Source organism: Oncorhynchus clarkii, chromosome 16, assembly GCF_045791955.1.
Source record: "Oncorhynchus clarkii lewisi isolate Uvic-CL-2024 chromosome 16, UVic_Ocla_1.0, whole genome shotgun sequence".
Classification (NCBI taxonomy): domain Eukaryota; kingdom Metazoa; phylum Chordata; class Actinopteri; order Salmoniformes; family Salmonidae; genus Oncorhynchus; species Oncorhynchus clarkii.
In genome coordinates, this window is record NC_092162.1 from 50677815 (window position 1) to 50690939 (window position 13125).

At 41.8% G+C, this 13125-nt stretch overlaps 1 protein-coding gene across 1 annotated transcript; it reads right to left on the reverse strand.

Annotated features, from left to right (window-relative positions):
• Nucleotides 1-48: 48 nt before the first annotated feature.
• LOC139367680 (family with sequence similarity 131 member C) lies at nt 49-12819 on the reverse strand. The gene is made up of 6 exons (XM_071105964.1): nt 12467-12819; nt 4628-4683; nt 3449-3539; nt 2402-2584; nt 866-964; nt 49-681 (listed from the first exon to the last, which is right to left on the reverse strand). The coding sequence occupies exons 1-6, from the start codon at nt 12495-12497 to the stop codon at nt 407-409; spliced, it is 735 nt and encodes a 244-aa protein (XP_070962065.1). The 5' UTR covers nt 12498-12819; the 3' UTR covers nt 49-406.
• Nucleotides 12820-13125: the final 306 nt, after the last annotated feature.

Below are 13125 nucleotides of genomic sequence, written 5' to 3' on the forward strand. Positions count from 1 at the left end.
TATTATGGTACAATGAACACAATATATACACACAAAGAAGAATAGTTATTCTTGACTGATGTATTTTCCTATGTACAATTCCATGGTTCACATGATTTGAAAATTTACAATGTTGTACATTCAAAAAAGTTTCTCAAAGGCTACAGGTGGTTCTGCGTACACCGTATCTGTGTCTAAAACCTGTACATTTCAACTGAAAATAAAAAGTCTCACTCAGATATGTCTACGTCACAATTCCTTGCGGTGGCATTATTCCTCTCCTTTCTGAGAACTGTTCCTCATTTTGTGTTTTAGATTACATGAATTTTGATCAGTCACCGGTCCAAAATTAGTGCTTCTGTTTCATCTCCATTTTTAAAGGTGGGGATGGAAGTGTCCCCCAAACAGTGTCTTCTCTTCTGTTCTGCTAGTTGTAAAAAACCTCATCCTCATATAGGGAGCTACTGTCTACGTGTTGAACGGGGGTGGCCTCTGAAGCTCCAGTCCTCCCGTCCTCTGGGGGGCGCCGCTCACTGTCTGGCCGAGAGGGGGGAGATATGGGGGAAACAGAAAAGACGGGGTGTGGAGGCCCCAGGTAGCCAGCATCGTAGCTGTTGTTGTCCTTTGTGTGGATACTGTACAGCTGCTGTGGGAGCCCAACGTTGCCAACGTCTAACAGAAAGTTAGACATAAAGTGGCTGTCTGGGGGACAGGAAGTTGACAATACAGAAATTATCATTCAGGGGTTATTACATAAGAGAACATGACAACATGGGCTAAAACAGTTAGTGAAACAAAAAAGTGAAAGATGGGTTAGAAATGGTATTTAACTAAATACAAGAAGCCTCCACATTTGATGTGGAACTGGTCAGTGAATGGTCAGTACCTTGCAGAGGGTCTAAGCTGGAGGATAGCTGTTCTGGACCTTCGTACATCGACCAGACATTCATGGCCTTTTCAGCCAAGGCAAATTGCTCTGCTACTCCTGAGAAACCAAGGGACATATGGGTAAGAAGACCGCTTGTTGGCTTACCGGCTCCATCCCTCATCAGTGCAGGGGCGCAACATTCACTGGGGACGGGGGTAAAACTGTCCCCCCAGTTTTATCATTGGAATGTGATAGGAAAACAAAGCTACGGTATGCTTTAGGACCATACGGACGCCTCTGAGTGGTCAGATAGCCTGTTTGGAGTGTTCATCCGACAGGATAAAAAAAAAAAAATCCATATATGCCCCCTCCACTTCTAAAACCAAAGTTGTGCCCCTGCATCAGTGACAAAGTGAACCAGGAACAAGAGACACTGGTCTACCTCTAGTTTTAAATGTTACGTTTACATTTCAGTTATTTAGCAGGCGCTCTTATCCAGAGTGACATACCGTTAGTGTATTCATCTTAAAAGGATCGGGCCCTTTTTTTACACTTTCGCCTAAAATGACATACCCAAATCTAACCGCCTGTAGCTCAGGATTGAAGCAAGGATATGAATATTCTTGATACCATTTGAAAGGAAACACTTTGAAGTTTGTGAAAATGTGAAATGAATGTAGGAGAATATAACACATTAGATCTGGTAAAAGATAATACAAAGAAAAAACGTGTGTTTTATTGTTTTTCTTTGCTCCATCATCTTTGAAATGCAAGAGAAAGGCCAAAATGTAATATTCCAAGTTATGCGCAATTCCGATTCTGGCCACTAGATGGTAGCAGTGTATGTGCAAAGTTTTAGACCGATTCAATGAACCATTGCATTTCTGTTCAAAATAATGTATCAAGACTGCCCAAATGTGCCTAATTGGTTTATTACTACATTTCCAAGTTCATAACTGTGCACTCTCCTCAAACAATTGCATGGTATTATTGCACTGTAATAGATACTGTAAATTGGACAGTGCAATTAGATTAACCAGAATTTAAGCTTTCTGCCCATATCAGGTATGTCTATGTCCTGGGAAATGTTCTTGTTACTTACAACCTCATGCTAATCACATTAGCCAACGTTAGCGCAACCGTCCAGCAGGGGGGTGGCACCGATCCTGTAGAGGTTAAGATAGCTAGGTGGGACAACCACTTATTTCAGTCATAATAAGTAAATTTTTCCTCAATATAGTAGCTATCATCAAAGTGAGTGTTTTTAGGAAAAAATGTCAATTGGGATTATTTAAGATACTCATTGAAGAGCTAGGGTTTCAAATGTTTTTGGAAGATGGGCAGAGATTATTTTCTCTGCTCTGGAGAGAGGGTAGAAAGAGAAGGATTAAGGAGGGAGGAAAAGGTGCAAAAGAGTTCCCTGAGGTTAGAGGCAGAAGCTTGAAATGTAAGGGTTGTGTTCCCTATATAGTGCACTTCTTTTGACCAGGGTAGTATATAGGGAGTATGGTGCCATTTGGGACATACTCAAGGCTTTGTTTCCTCTCTGCTAACCTGCGGCGAAGCGGGCCTCCTTGATCTCGTCGGTCAGGTGGGAATAGAGCTGCTCATCTTCCTGCAAGTCGCCGCCTCTTTCACACCCGCCCCCCCACCCATTCCACTCTATGAGGTGTGCAACACGCCCCTGGGCCATGGCCGTGGGCTTGGTGATGTGCTCCTTGATCATCGCCACCAGTCCTGAGCGAGAGAGAGAGAGAGGGAGAGAACCAGGGAAGGGAATGGTGGAAATTACATAAGTAGGAAAGGTGGAAAGGCTTGATGGGACGGAAAAGAGGGAGAGGAAAGATGTAAAAATGGAAAGGGCATGTAGGGGAGAATGGGAGAGCATTTCAAGAAGAGTAATAGATGAAGGTGAAATGAAGACAGAAGCCATGGAGACTGTAAATGTTTTTCACAGCACAAGACTGAAGCTACTACATTAAGGTTACAAAGGGAGGGAATGTTACCAGTAACCTAAATATGATACAATACGTCTTCAAATTCTTCCTGACCCTGGTGATCTTACAAAAACCATTTATTGAATTCTCATCAGTTGAGAGAGCCTTTTGACAAAGCAATTTTCTGCCTTTTCTCAAAGAAGGCAGTCTTCATTAGAGGGAAAATCTATGAACCTTTCAGCAGTTACAGTAGCCCCTCAGCACTCTATTTATTGAATATATTAATATATTATGATTATAAAAGATTAAAGGGGGTTCTCTCTGGAAAAAAAGCCAGAACACATTAGTCACAATGATTACCTTCCAGCTGGAGATTCTGAAGAGGTGAAGCAAAAATAAACAGATGGAAGGGTAAAGGAGTTTAGAACAAAGGGAGAAGAGACTAGGGAAGCAGAGAGCGAGTGTGTCTGTGAGTGTGTATGTGAGTGTGTGCGTGTGCATGCATAGAGATAGAGAGAGATATGACACATGGGGCGAGTGAAATTACATTAGCAATCTCCCAGAGAGACTGGCTGGCTTTTCCGTCTCAAATGAACGATTCATAATGAAAACTAAACAGAGCTTGAGAACAGCATAAACAGAAGTCAATCTAAGCATGTCTCACCCATCAGGGAGGAAGTGGCCAACTCCCCAATGTCATAACTACTGCTGCTCTTCTTCTCTGACATATTGCCGTTAGATGGAGCGTGGCCGCCCTGCACACACACAATACACCAGGGCAACTTTAGGCACTCACACAAATGCATAAGGTACACACACTCATACTAGAATATACATACATATAGAAATACACAAATGCACTCAAATATACTTACAGGTGTAGGATCTTAATTTGACCAGTTTCTCACAGCAGGAAAATAATCCTGCAGCAACAGGAAATGTGAATTATAGTGTGGATTATAATTAATTTACATTTTTGTAAGGGTGAATACATTTTTTGTTAGGGCAAATCAAGTTTGACATTTTAAAGTGGAAATTACAACTTTTTTAAACCTTGAATACACTATAAGTTTGCATTTCCTGCTATGCAGGACATTTCCTGCAACAACAGGGTGGTCAAATTAAGATCCTACATCTGTGCACTCAAATAGACACAGACACCGACAAGGACAGACACATGCGTGCACACACACAAACACACACAGGCATGCACGCACACACAGGCATACATACAAGTACACCACAGGAGGTTGGTGGCACCTCAATTGGGGAGGATAGGCTCGTGGTAATGGCTGGAACGGTATGGGTGGAATGGTATCAAATACGTCAAACATATGGTTTGATGCCATTACATTTGCTCCGTTACAGCCATTATTGTGAGCCGTCCACCCCTCTGCAGCCTCCACTGAAGTTGACACACAAACACACGCGCACATGCACACAGACACCCAAGCTACACAGTTCCCAGAGGAAGAGGTGATAATGAGGAAAACAAGTGACAGTTAACGATCTTAATCTGCACTCCCGCTAACACGTAAAAGTGAGTGAGATCCAATTAAATTGTTGCAACAAAAACTCAACTAAAATATAAAATGAGGAATAGACACATCAATACTCATGGATATTCAATGACTAGACACGACTAGACATTGGACAGACATTGGGGCTTTGACTAGAGTAAATTCTGAATGCTTTTTTAAAAGCAATATTGGAACGTTTTCTATGGTGATATTCTATGTTAGACTTGAACAATCTTTCAACTTTCAGTAGTTAAATAATGGCAATCAGAAAATAGTCTGGGAATAACAATGTTGTTTCGTTAAACAGTGTTGTGAGAACAGACCTTGACAGGCTGGGATTGCAGCACCTCCATGGGATGCTGGGGAGCACTCTGGAGCTCTGTAGGGAATCAAACACACTGGTGTTATGTGTTTGTGTGCGTGCGTCAAAGGAGGTTGGTGGCACCTTACTGGGTAGGACGGTCTTATGTTAATGGCTGGATGAGTGGATTGGTATCCAATACATTAAACACGGTTTCCATGTGTTTGATGCCATTCCGTTTGCTCCGTTCCAGCCATTATTATGAGCCGTCCTCCCCTCAGCAGTTATCTGTGACGTGTGTGCATGTAGAGTACCTGTGAAGAGGATGAGGTAGCCACGCTGAATCTACATGCAGTCATTTAGCTATAGCCACTTGGCACAATGTTCATCTTTAACATGGTCCCTCTGTGTTGGTTAATTGATGTTGATGAGATCTACAAGGGACATGAATTAATACGGTCCAAGTCTTTTCTCTGGGGTCTGTGTAATCAGATGAGGTACACACACGCACACACGCACGCGCGCGCACACACACACACACACACACACACACACACACACACACACACACACACACACACACACACACACACACACACACACACACATTGGGGGTCCCCCAGGAGTTGTTGTCAAGACAATTGGCTGTTGCTATGGAACATGGGAGCAGCAGAAGGAGAGTGATCCCAATCAATTTACTTCAGTCACGAACACACACACACACACAAACACAAACACACACAAACACGCATAAACAAATCGCTCCCAGCTGGATCAAAGATTTACAAATCTATCCCGCATCCATCCATACAGGCAGATGGGCTCTATCACGCTCTATAAGGAGCTGTTTACACTTTGAAACCAATAGCAAGTCTGTTGTCCTTGTGGGGTCAAATTGCATCCCACACTAGTAATGGAAAGTGAAAAGTGTCTGTGGGCAATTGGGGAGGGCAGCCGGTAGCCTAGCGGTTAGAGTATTGGGTCAGGTCACTGGTTTGAATCCCCGAGCCGACTAGGTCAAAAATCTTTCGATGTTCCCTTGAGCAAGGCACTTAACCCTAATTTGCTCCATGGGTGACGTGCTACTATGACTCATCCTGTATAACAACATGTTCCACTCCACCTATCCGGTGTATGAGACAATAAAACATTTTGGACAGTAGATCACAGGAGGTTGGCAGCACCTTAATTGGGGAGAACGGGCCTGTGGTAATGGCTGGAGTGGTATCAGTGGAACGGTATCAAATATGTGTTTGATGTGTTCCATGTGTTTGATGCCATTCCATTTGTTCCAATCCAGGCATTATTATGAGCCTTCCTCCCCTCAGCAGCCTCCACTGCTGTAGATGTCCCCTCAAGATGCCCCCTAGAGTACACAAACACACGCATGCACACGCACACATACAGATGCAAACACACACACATACTGCAAAAAAGACACACAGTCGATAATGACAACCAACCCCCATATTCCATGTGACAATCACCCCTCCCGAATTAAGATGCTAGTTACTACATGGCTTGACCTAGATTTAGGTTTTACATATGTTCATGGATACTACCATAATTCAAACATTTACAAAGAAAATACCAAAAATGTAGTTTACTTTCACCTATGAAAAACACAAATTCCAATTACCTCAAAGAATTGACTAGGTGGATGAATTATTTTAAAGAATGTACACATTTTAACCATGAAAATATTACACATTAATTAGCACTGTGGCGATCAACCCGTTAGACAACCCCAGTCTCCCATATATTTTTCTTGAACATGGAACTTGGAATTTCTGTTTTGCAGTCTTCTGTGAGGGTCTTGTATCTGTGCTTGCAGTTGTATGTTGTATTACCGAAGCGGGACTCTTTAACATACCTAAACAATTGGAGGCCTCTTACACTTCAGCGTCGTGATGCAAAATGCTTAGCACATAGAATTAAAAAGGTATTGTCGGATATTAATCATCCTAATCAGACAGTTTTTTTACATGGACGATACATTGGAGGTAATACAAGACAAGTACCTGAAACAATAGAACACAATGAAAGATCTGGGAAACCAGGCCTGGTATTCATAGCTGACTTTGAGAAGGCCTTTGATAAACTGGAGTTTATATATACAGTGGGGAAAAAAGTATTTAGTCAGCCACCAATTGTGCAAAAAAGACACACAGTCGATTTTAAGTTCTCCCACTTAAAAAGATGAGAGAGGCCTGTAATTTTCATCATAGGTACACTTCAACTATGACAGACAAAATGAGGGAAAAAAATCAAGGAAATCACATTGTAGGATTTTAATGAATTTATTTGCAAATTATGGTGGAAAATAAATATTTGGCCAATAACAAAAGTTTATCTCAATACTTTGTTATATACCCTTTGTTGGCAATGACAGAGGTCAAACGTTTTCTGTAAGTCTTCACACGTTTTTTTTATTTTGGCCCATTTCTCCATGCATATTTTGGTATTTTGGCCCATCCATCTCCTCTAGAGCAGTGATGTTTTGGGGTTGTTGCTGTGCAACATGGACTTTCAACTCCCTCCAAAGATTTTCTATGGGGTTGAGATCTGAAGACTGGCTAGGCCACTCCAGGACCTTGAAATGCTTCTTACGAAGCCACTCCTTTGTTGCCCGGGCGGTGTGTTTGGGATCATTGTCATGCTGAAAGACCCAGCCATGTTTCATCTTCAATGCCCTTGGTGATGGAAGGAGGTTTTCACTCAAAATCTCACGATACATGGCCCCATTCATTCTTTCCTTTACACGAATCAGTCGTCCTGGTCCCTTTGCAGAAAAACAGCCCCAAAGCATGATGTTTCCACCCCCATGCTTCACAGTAGGTATGGTGTTCTTTGGATGCAACTCAGCATTCTTTGTCCTCCAAACACGACGAGTTGAGTTTTTACCAAAAAGTAATATTTTGGTTTCATCTGACCATATGACATTCTCCCAATCTTCTTCTGGATCATCCAAATGCTCTCTAGCAAACTTCAGACGGGCCTGGACATGTACTGGCTTAAGCAGGGGGACACGTCTGGCACTGCAGGATTTGAGTCCCTGGCGGCGTAGTGTGTTACTGATGGTAGGCTTTGTTACTTTGGTCTCAGCTCTCTGCAGGTCATTCACTAGGTGGTTCTGGGATTTTTGCTCACCATTCTTGTGATCATTTTGACCCCAAGGGATGAGATCTTGCGTGGAGCACCAGATCAAGGGATATTATCAGTAGTCTTGTCTTCCATTTCCTAATAATTGCTCCCACAGTTGATTTCTTCAAACCAAGCTGCTTACCTATTGCAAATTCAGTCTTCCCAGCCTGGTGCAGGTCTACAATTTTGTTTCTGGTGTCCTTTGACAGCTCTTTGGTCTTGGCCATAGTGGAGGTTGGAGTGTGACTGTTTGAGGTTGTGGACAGGTGTCTTTTATACTGATAACAAGTTCAAACAGGTGCCATTAATACAGGTAACGAGTGGAGGACAGAGGAGCCTCTTAAAGAAGAAGTTACAGGTCTGTGAGAGCCAGAATTCTTGCATGTTTGTAGGTGACCAAATAGTTATTTTCCACCATAATTTGCAAATAAATTTATAAAAAATCCTACAATGTGATTTTCTGGATTTTTTTTCTCATTTTGTCTGTCATAGTTGAAGTGTACCTATGATGAAAATGACAGGCCTCTCTCATCTTTTTAAGTGGGAGAACTTGCACAATTGGTGGCTGACTAAATAATTTTCTGCCCCACTGTGTGTATATATATATATATATATATATATATACAGTGCCTTGCGAAAGTATTCGGCCCCCTTGAACTTTGCGACATTTTGCCACATTTCAGGCTTCAAACATAAAGATATAAAACTGTATTTTTTTGTGAAGAATCAACAACAAGTGGGACACAATCATGAAGTGGAACGACATTTATTGGATATTTCAAACTTTTTTAACAAATCAAAAACTGAAAAATTGGGCGTGCAAAATTATTCAGCCCCCTTAAGTTAATACTTTGTAGCGCCACCTTTTGCTGTGATTACAGCTGTAAGTCGCTTGGGGTATGTCTCTATCAGTTTTGCACATCGAGAGACTTAATTTTTTTCCCATTCCTCCTTGCAAAACAGCTTGAGCTCAGTGAGGTTGGATGGAGAGCATTTGTGAACAGCAGTTTTCAGTTCTTTCCACAGATTCTCGATTGGTTTCAGGTCTGGACTTTGACTTGGCCATTCTAACACCTGGATATGTTTATTTTTGAACCATTCCATTGTAGATTTTGCTTTATGTTTTGGATCATTGTCTTGTTGGAAGACAAATCTCCGTCCCAGTCTCAGGTCTTTTGCAGACTCCATCAGGTTTTCTTCCAGAATGGTCCTGTATTTGGCTCCATCCATCTTCCCATCAATTTTAACCATCTTCCCTGTCCCTGCTGCCACCACCATGTTTGACAGTGGGGATGGTGTGTTCAGGGTGATGAGCTGTGTTGCTTTTACACCAAACATAACGTTTTGCATTGTTGCCAAAAAGTTCAATTTTGGTTTCATCTGACCAGAGCACCTTCTTCCACATGTTTGGTGTGTCTCCCAGGTGGCTTGTGGCAAACTTTAAACGACACTTTTTATGGATATCTTTAAGAAATGGCTTTCTTCTTGCCACTCTTCCATAAAGGCCAGATTTGTGCAATATACGACTGATTGTTGTCCTATGGACAGAGTCTCCCACCTCAGCTGTAGATCTCTGCAGTTCATCCAGAGTGATCATGGGCCTCTTGGCTGCATCTCTGATCAGTCTTCTCCTTGTATGAGCTGAAAGTTTAGAGGGACGGCCAGGTCTTGGTAGATTTGCAGTGGTCTGATACTCCTTCCATTTCAATATTATCGCTTGCACAGTGCTCCTTGGGATGTTTAAAGCTTGGGAAATCTTTTTGTATCCAAATCCGGCTTTAAACTTCTTCACAACAGTATCTCGGACCTGCCTGGTGTGTTCCTTGTTCTTCATGATGCTCTCTGCGCTTTTGACGGACCTCTGAGACTATCACAGTGCAGGTGCATTTATACGGAGACTTGATTACACACAGGTGGATTGTATTTATCATCATTAGTCATTTAGGTCAACATTGGATCATTCAGAGATCCTCACTGAACTTCTGGAGAGAGTTTGCTGCACTGAAAGTAAAGGGGCTGAATCATTTTGCACGCCCAATTTTTCAGTTTTTGATTTGTTAAAAAAGTTTGAAATATCCAATAAATGTCGTTCCACTTCATGATTGTGTCCCACTTGTTGTTGATTCTTCACAAAAAAATACAGTTTTATATCTTTATGTTTGAAGCCTGAAATGTGGCAAAAGGTCGCAAAGTTCAAGGGGGCCGAATACTTTCGCAAGGCACTGTATATATATATATATATATATATATATATATACACAGTGGGGAGAACAAGTATTTGATACACTGCCGATTTTGCAGGTTTTTCTACTTTTCAAAGCATGTAGAGGTCTGTAATTTTTTATCATAGGTACACTTCAACTGTGAGAGACGGAATCTAAAACAAAAATCCAGAAAATCACATTGTATGATTTTTAAAGTAATACATTAGCATTTTATTGCATGACATAAGTAGTTGATACATCAGAAAAGCAGAACTTAATATTTGGTACAGAAACCTTTGTTTGCAATTACAGAGATCATACGTTTCCTGTAATTCTTGACCAGGTTTGCACACATTGCAGCAGGGATTTTGGCCCACTCCTCCATACAGATCTTCTCCAGATCCTTCAGGTTTCGGGGCTGTCGCTGGGCAATACGGACTTTCAGCTCCCTCCAAAGATTTTCTATTGGCTTCAGGTCTGGAGACTGGCTAGGCCACTCCAGGACCTTGAGATGCTTCTTACGGAGCCACTCCTTAGTTGCAATGGCTGTGTGTTTCGGGTCGTTGTCATGCTGGAAGACCCAGCCACGACCCATCCCTCACCTTCCTCATGATCATTGATGCCCCATGAGGTGAGATCTTGCATGGAGCCCCAGACCGAGGGTGATTGACCATCATCTTGAACTTCTTCCATTTTCTAATAATTGCGCCAACAATTGTTGCCTTCTCACCAAGCTGCTTGCCTATTGTCCTGTAGCCCATCCCAGCCGTGTGCAGGTCTACAATTAAATCCCTGATGTCCTTACACAGCTCTCTGGTCTTGGCCATTGTGGAGAGGTTGGAGTCTGTTTGATTGAGTGTGTGGACAGGTGTCTTTTATACAGGTAACAAGTTCAAACAGGTGCAGTTAATACAGGTAATGAGTAGAGAACAGGAGGGCTTCTTAAAGAAAAACTAACAGGTCTGTGAGAGCCGGAATTCTTACTGGTTAGTAGGTGATCAAATACTTATGTCATGCAATAAAATGTAAATTAATTACTTAAAAATCATACAATGTGATTTTCTGGATTTTTGTTTTAGATTCCGTCTCTCACAGTTGAAGTGTACCTATGATAAAAATTACAGACCTCTACGTGCTTTGTAAGTAGGAAAACCTGCAAAATCGGCAGTGTATCAAATACTTGTTCTCCCCACTGTATATATACACATACACATATATATATATATATACATACAGTTGAAGTCAGAAGTTTACATACACCTTAACCAAATACATTTAAATTCAGTTTTTCACCATTCCTGACATTTAATCCTAGTAAAATGTCCTGTTTTAGGTCAGTTACGATCACCACTTTATTTTAAGAATGTGAAATGTCATAATAATAGTAGAGAGAATGATTTATTTAAACTTGTATTTATTTATTTCATCACATTCCCAGTGGGTCAGAAGTTTACATACACTCAATTAGTATTTGGTAGCATTGCCTTTAAATTGTTTAACTTAGGTCAAACGTTTCTGGTAGCCTTCCACAAGCTTCCCACAATAAGTTGGGGGAACTTTGGCCCATTCCTCCTGGCAGAGCTAGTGTAACTGAGTCAGGTTTGTAGGCCTCCTTGCTCACACACGCTTTTTCAGTTCTGCCCACACATTTTCTATGGGATTGAGGTCAGGGCTTTGTGATGGCAATTCCAATACCTTGACTTTGTTGTCCTTAAGCAATTTTGCCATAACATTGGAAGTATGGTTGGGGTCATTGTCCATTTGGAAGACCCATTTGCGATCAAGCTTTAACTTCCTGACTGTCTTGAGATGTTGCTTTAATATATCCACATATTTTTCCTACCTCATGATGCCATCTATTTTGTGAAGTGCACCAGTCCCTCCTGCAGCAAAGCTCCCCCACAACATGAGGCGTTTGCAAAATTGGAAATCAGTTTGGCTGGACAACCAGCTCCAGGAAGAATGTTGGTTTTCCCAATTTTCTACCATTTAAGAATGATGGAGGCCACTGTGTTCTTGGGGACCTTCAATGCTGCGGACATGTTTTGGTACACCACATAAAAAAAAACATGCCACACCCTGGCCTGACCAAATAAATAAAGATAAACACAAAATACTTCGACCAGGGCGTGACAGTTTTCACTTTGTCATTATGAGTTATTGTGTATAAATTGCTGAGGATATTGTTTTATTAATCAATTTTAGAATAAGTCTGTAACGGAACAAAATGTGGAGAAAGTCATCTGTATTTCCTTTTCAAAGTGCTGTTGATCTCCTAAAAAGTTACATTTGTACTGTGACGTTCCCAACAAAGGTTAGGTATCAGAGGGGTTGGTTTAAATGCGGAAGACACATTTCAGTTGAATACATTCAGTTGTACAACTGACGAGGTATCCCCCTTTCTCTTATATCAAGTCAGCACAGATAAATCAACACAGATCCCTGGACAGAGAGGATAGACAGAAGGAGGGACTGACGGACACACAGAGGGACAAACATACAGAGGCACTGACCTTTGTGACCTTTGCATAGGCAGGCACCCATAGTGACGAGACGGCCGGTCAGTTATCGGTTTACCATCATGTCAGAGAGATGTGGGGATAAGGGGAGAGCGAGAGAGAGAGAGAAACAAACCAAATATGACGACTGGTCCAGGAAGAAGCTGAGGGGCAGCGAGAACAAAGTAAACTAAAGAGGGATGATACGCCAGGTCTATTTCTTGCAGTATGCCAAATCATTGCCTGTCATCTCTCGTACTGGAGAGGAGAAAGAACGAGACAGTGAGAGAAAGAGAGAGAGAGAGAGAGAGAGAGAGAGAGAGAGAGAGAGAGAGGAGAGTGTGAAATGGGGGAAAGCCTGAATGCCCGTTTGCAGCCGCCTTGGTGTCCCTCCCCTCCACTTTTCTCCTCCCCCTCTCTTTATTCTCTCTGCACCCTTTGGCTGCTGAGGCACCTGAGTGTATCCTGAAATATTCTTTCACACTCACACTTCCACCTCTGACTTATGGAGAGAGGAGACATATAGAGATAGAGCTATGCCCACAACACTGCTGTGATGTGGTGATATGATTATACTAGTATCTAGCCACAGACAATATGCTTGATAGTTCTATGTTGTTGTCTTAGGTCTCTCTTGTCGTGATGTGTGTTTTGTCCTATATTTTTATTTTATT

What these genes read in the sequence shown, in the direction of transcription:
- LOC139367680 (XM_071105964.1), bottom strand. Translation starts at nt 12,497, where the DNA reads ATGGGTGCCTGCCTATGCAAAGGTCACAAAG. An exon ending in TGCAATCCCAGCCTGTCAAG is followed by an intron (nt 3,540 to 4,627) that starts GTCTGTTCTCAC and finishes GTGTGTGTGCAG; the next exon opens with GGCGGCCACGCTCCATCTAA. An exon ending in CAGCTTAGACCCTCTGCAAG is followed by an intron (nt 682 to 865) that starts GTACTGACCATT and finishes CCTGTCCCCCAG; the next exon opens with ACAGCCACTTTATGTCTAAC.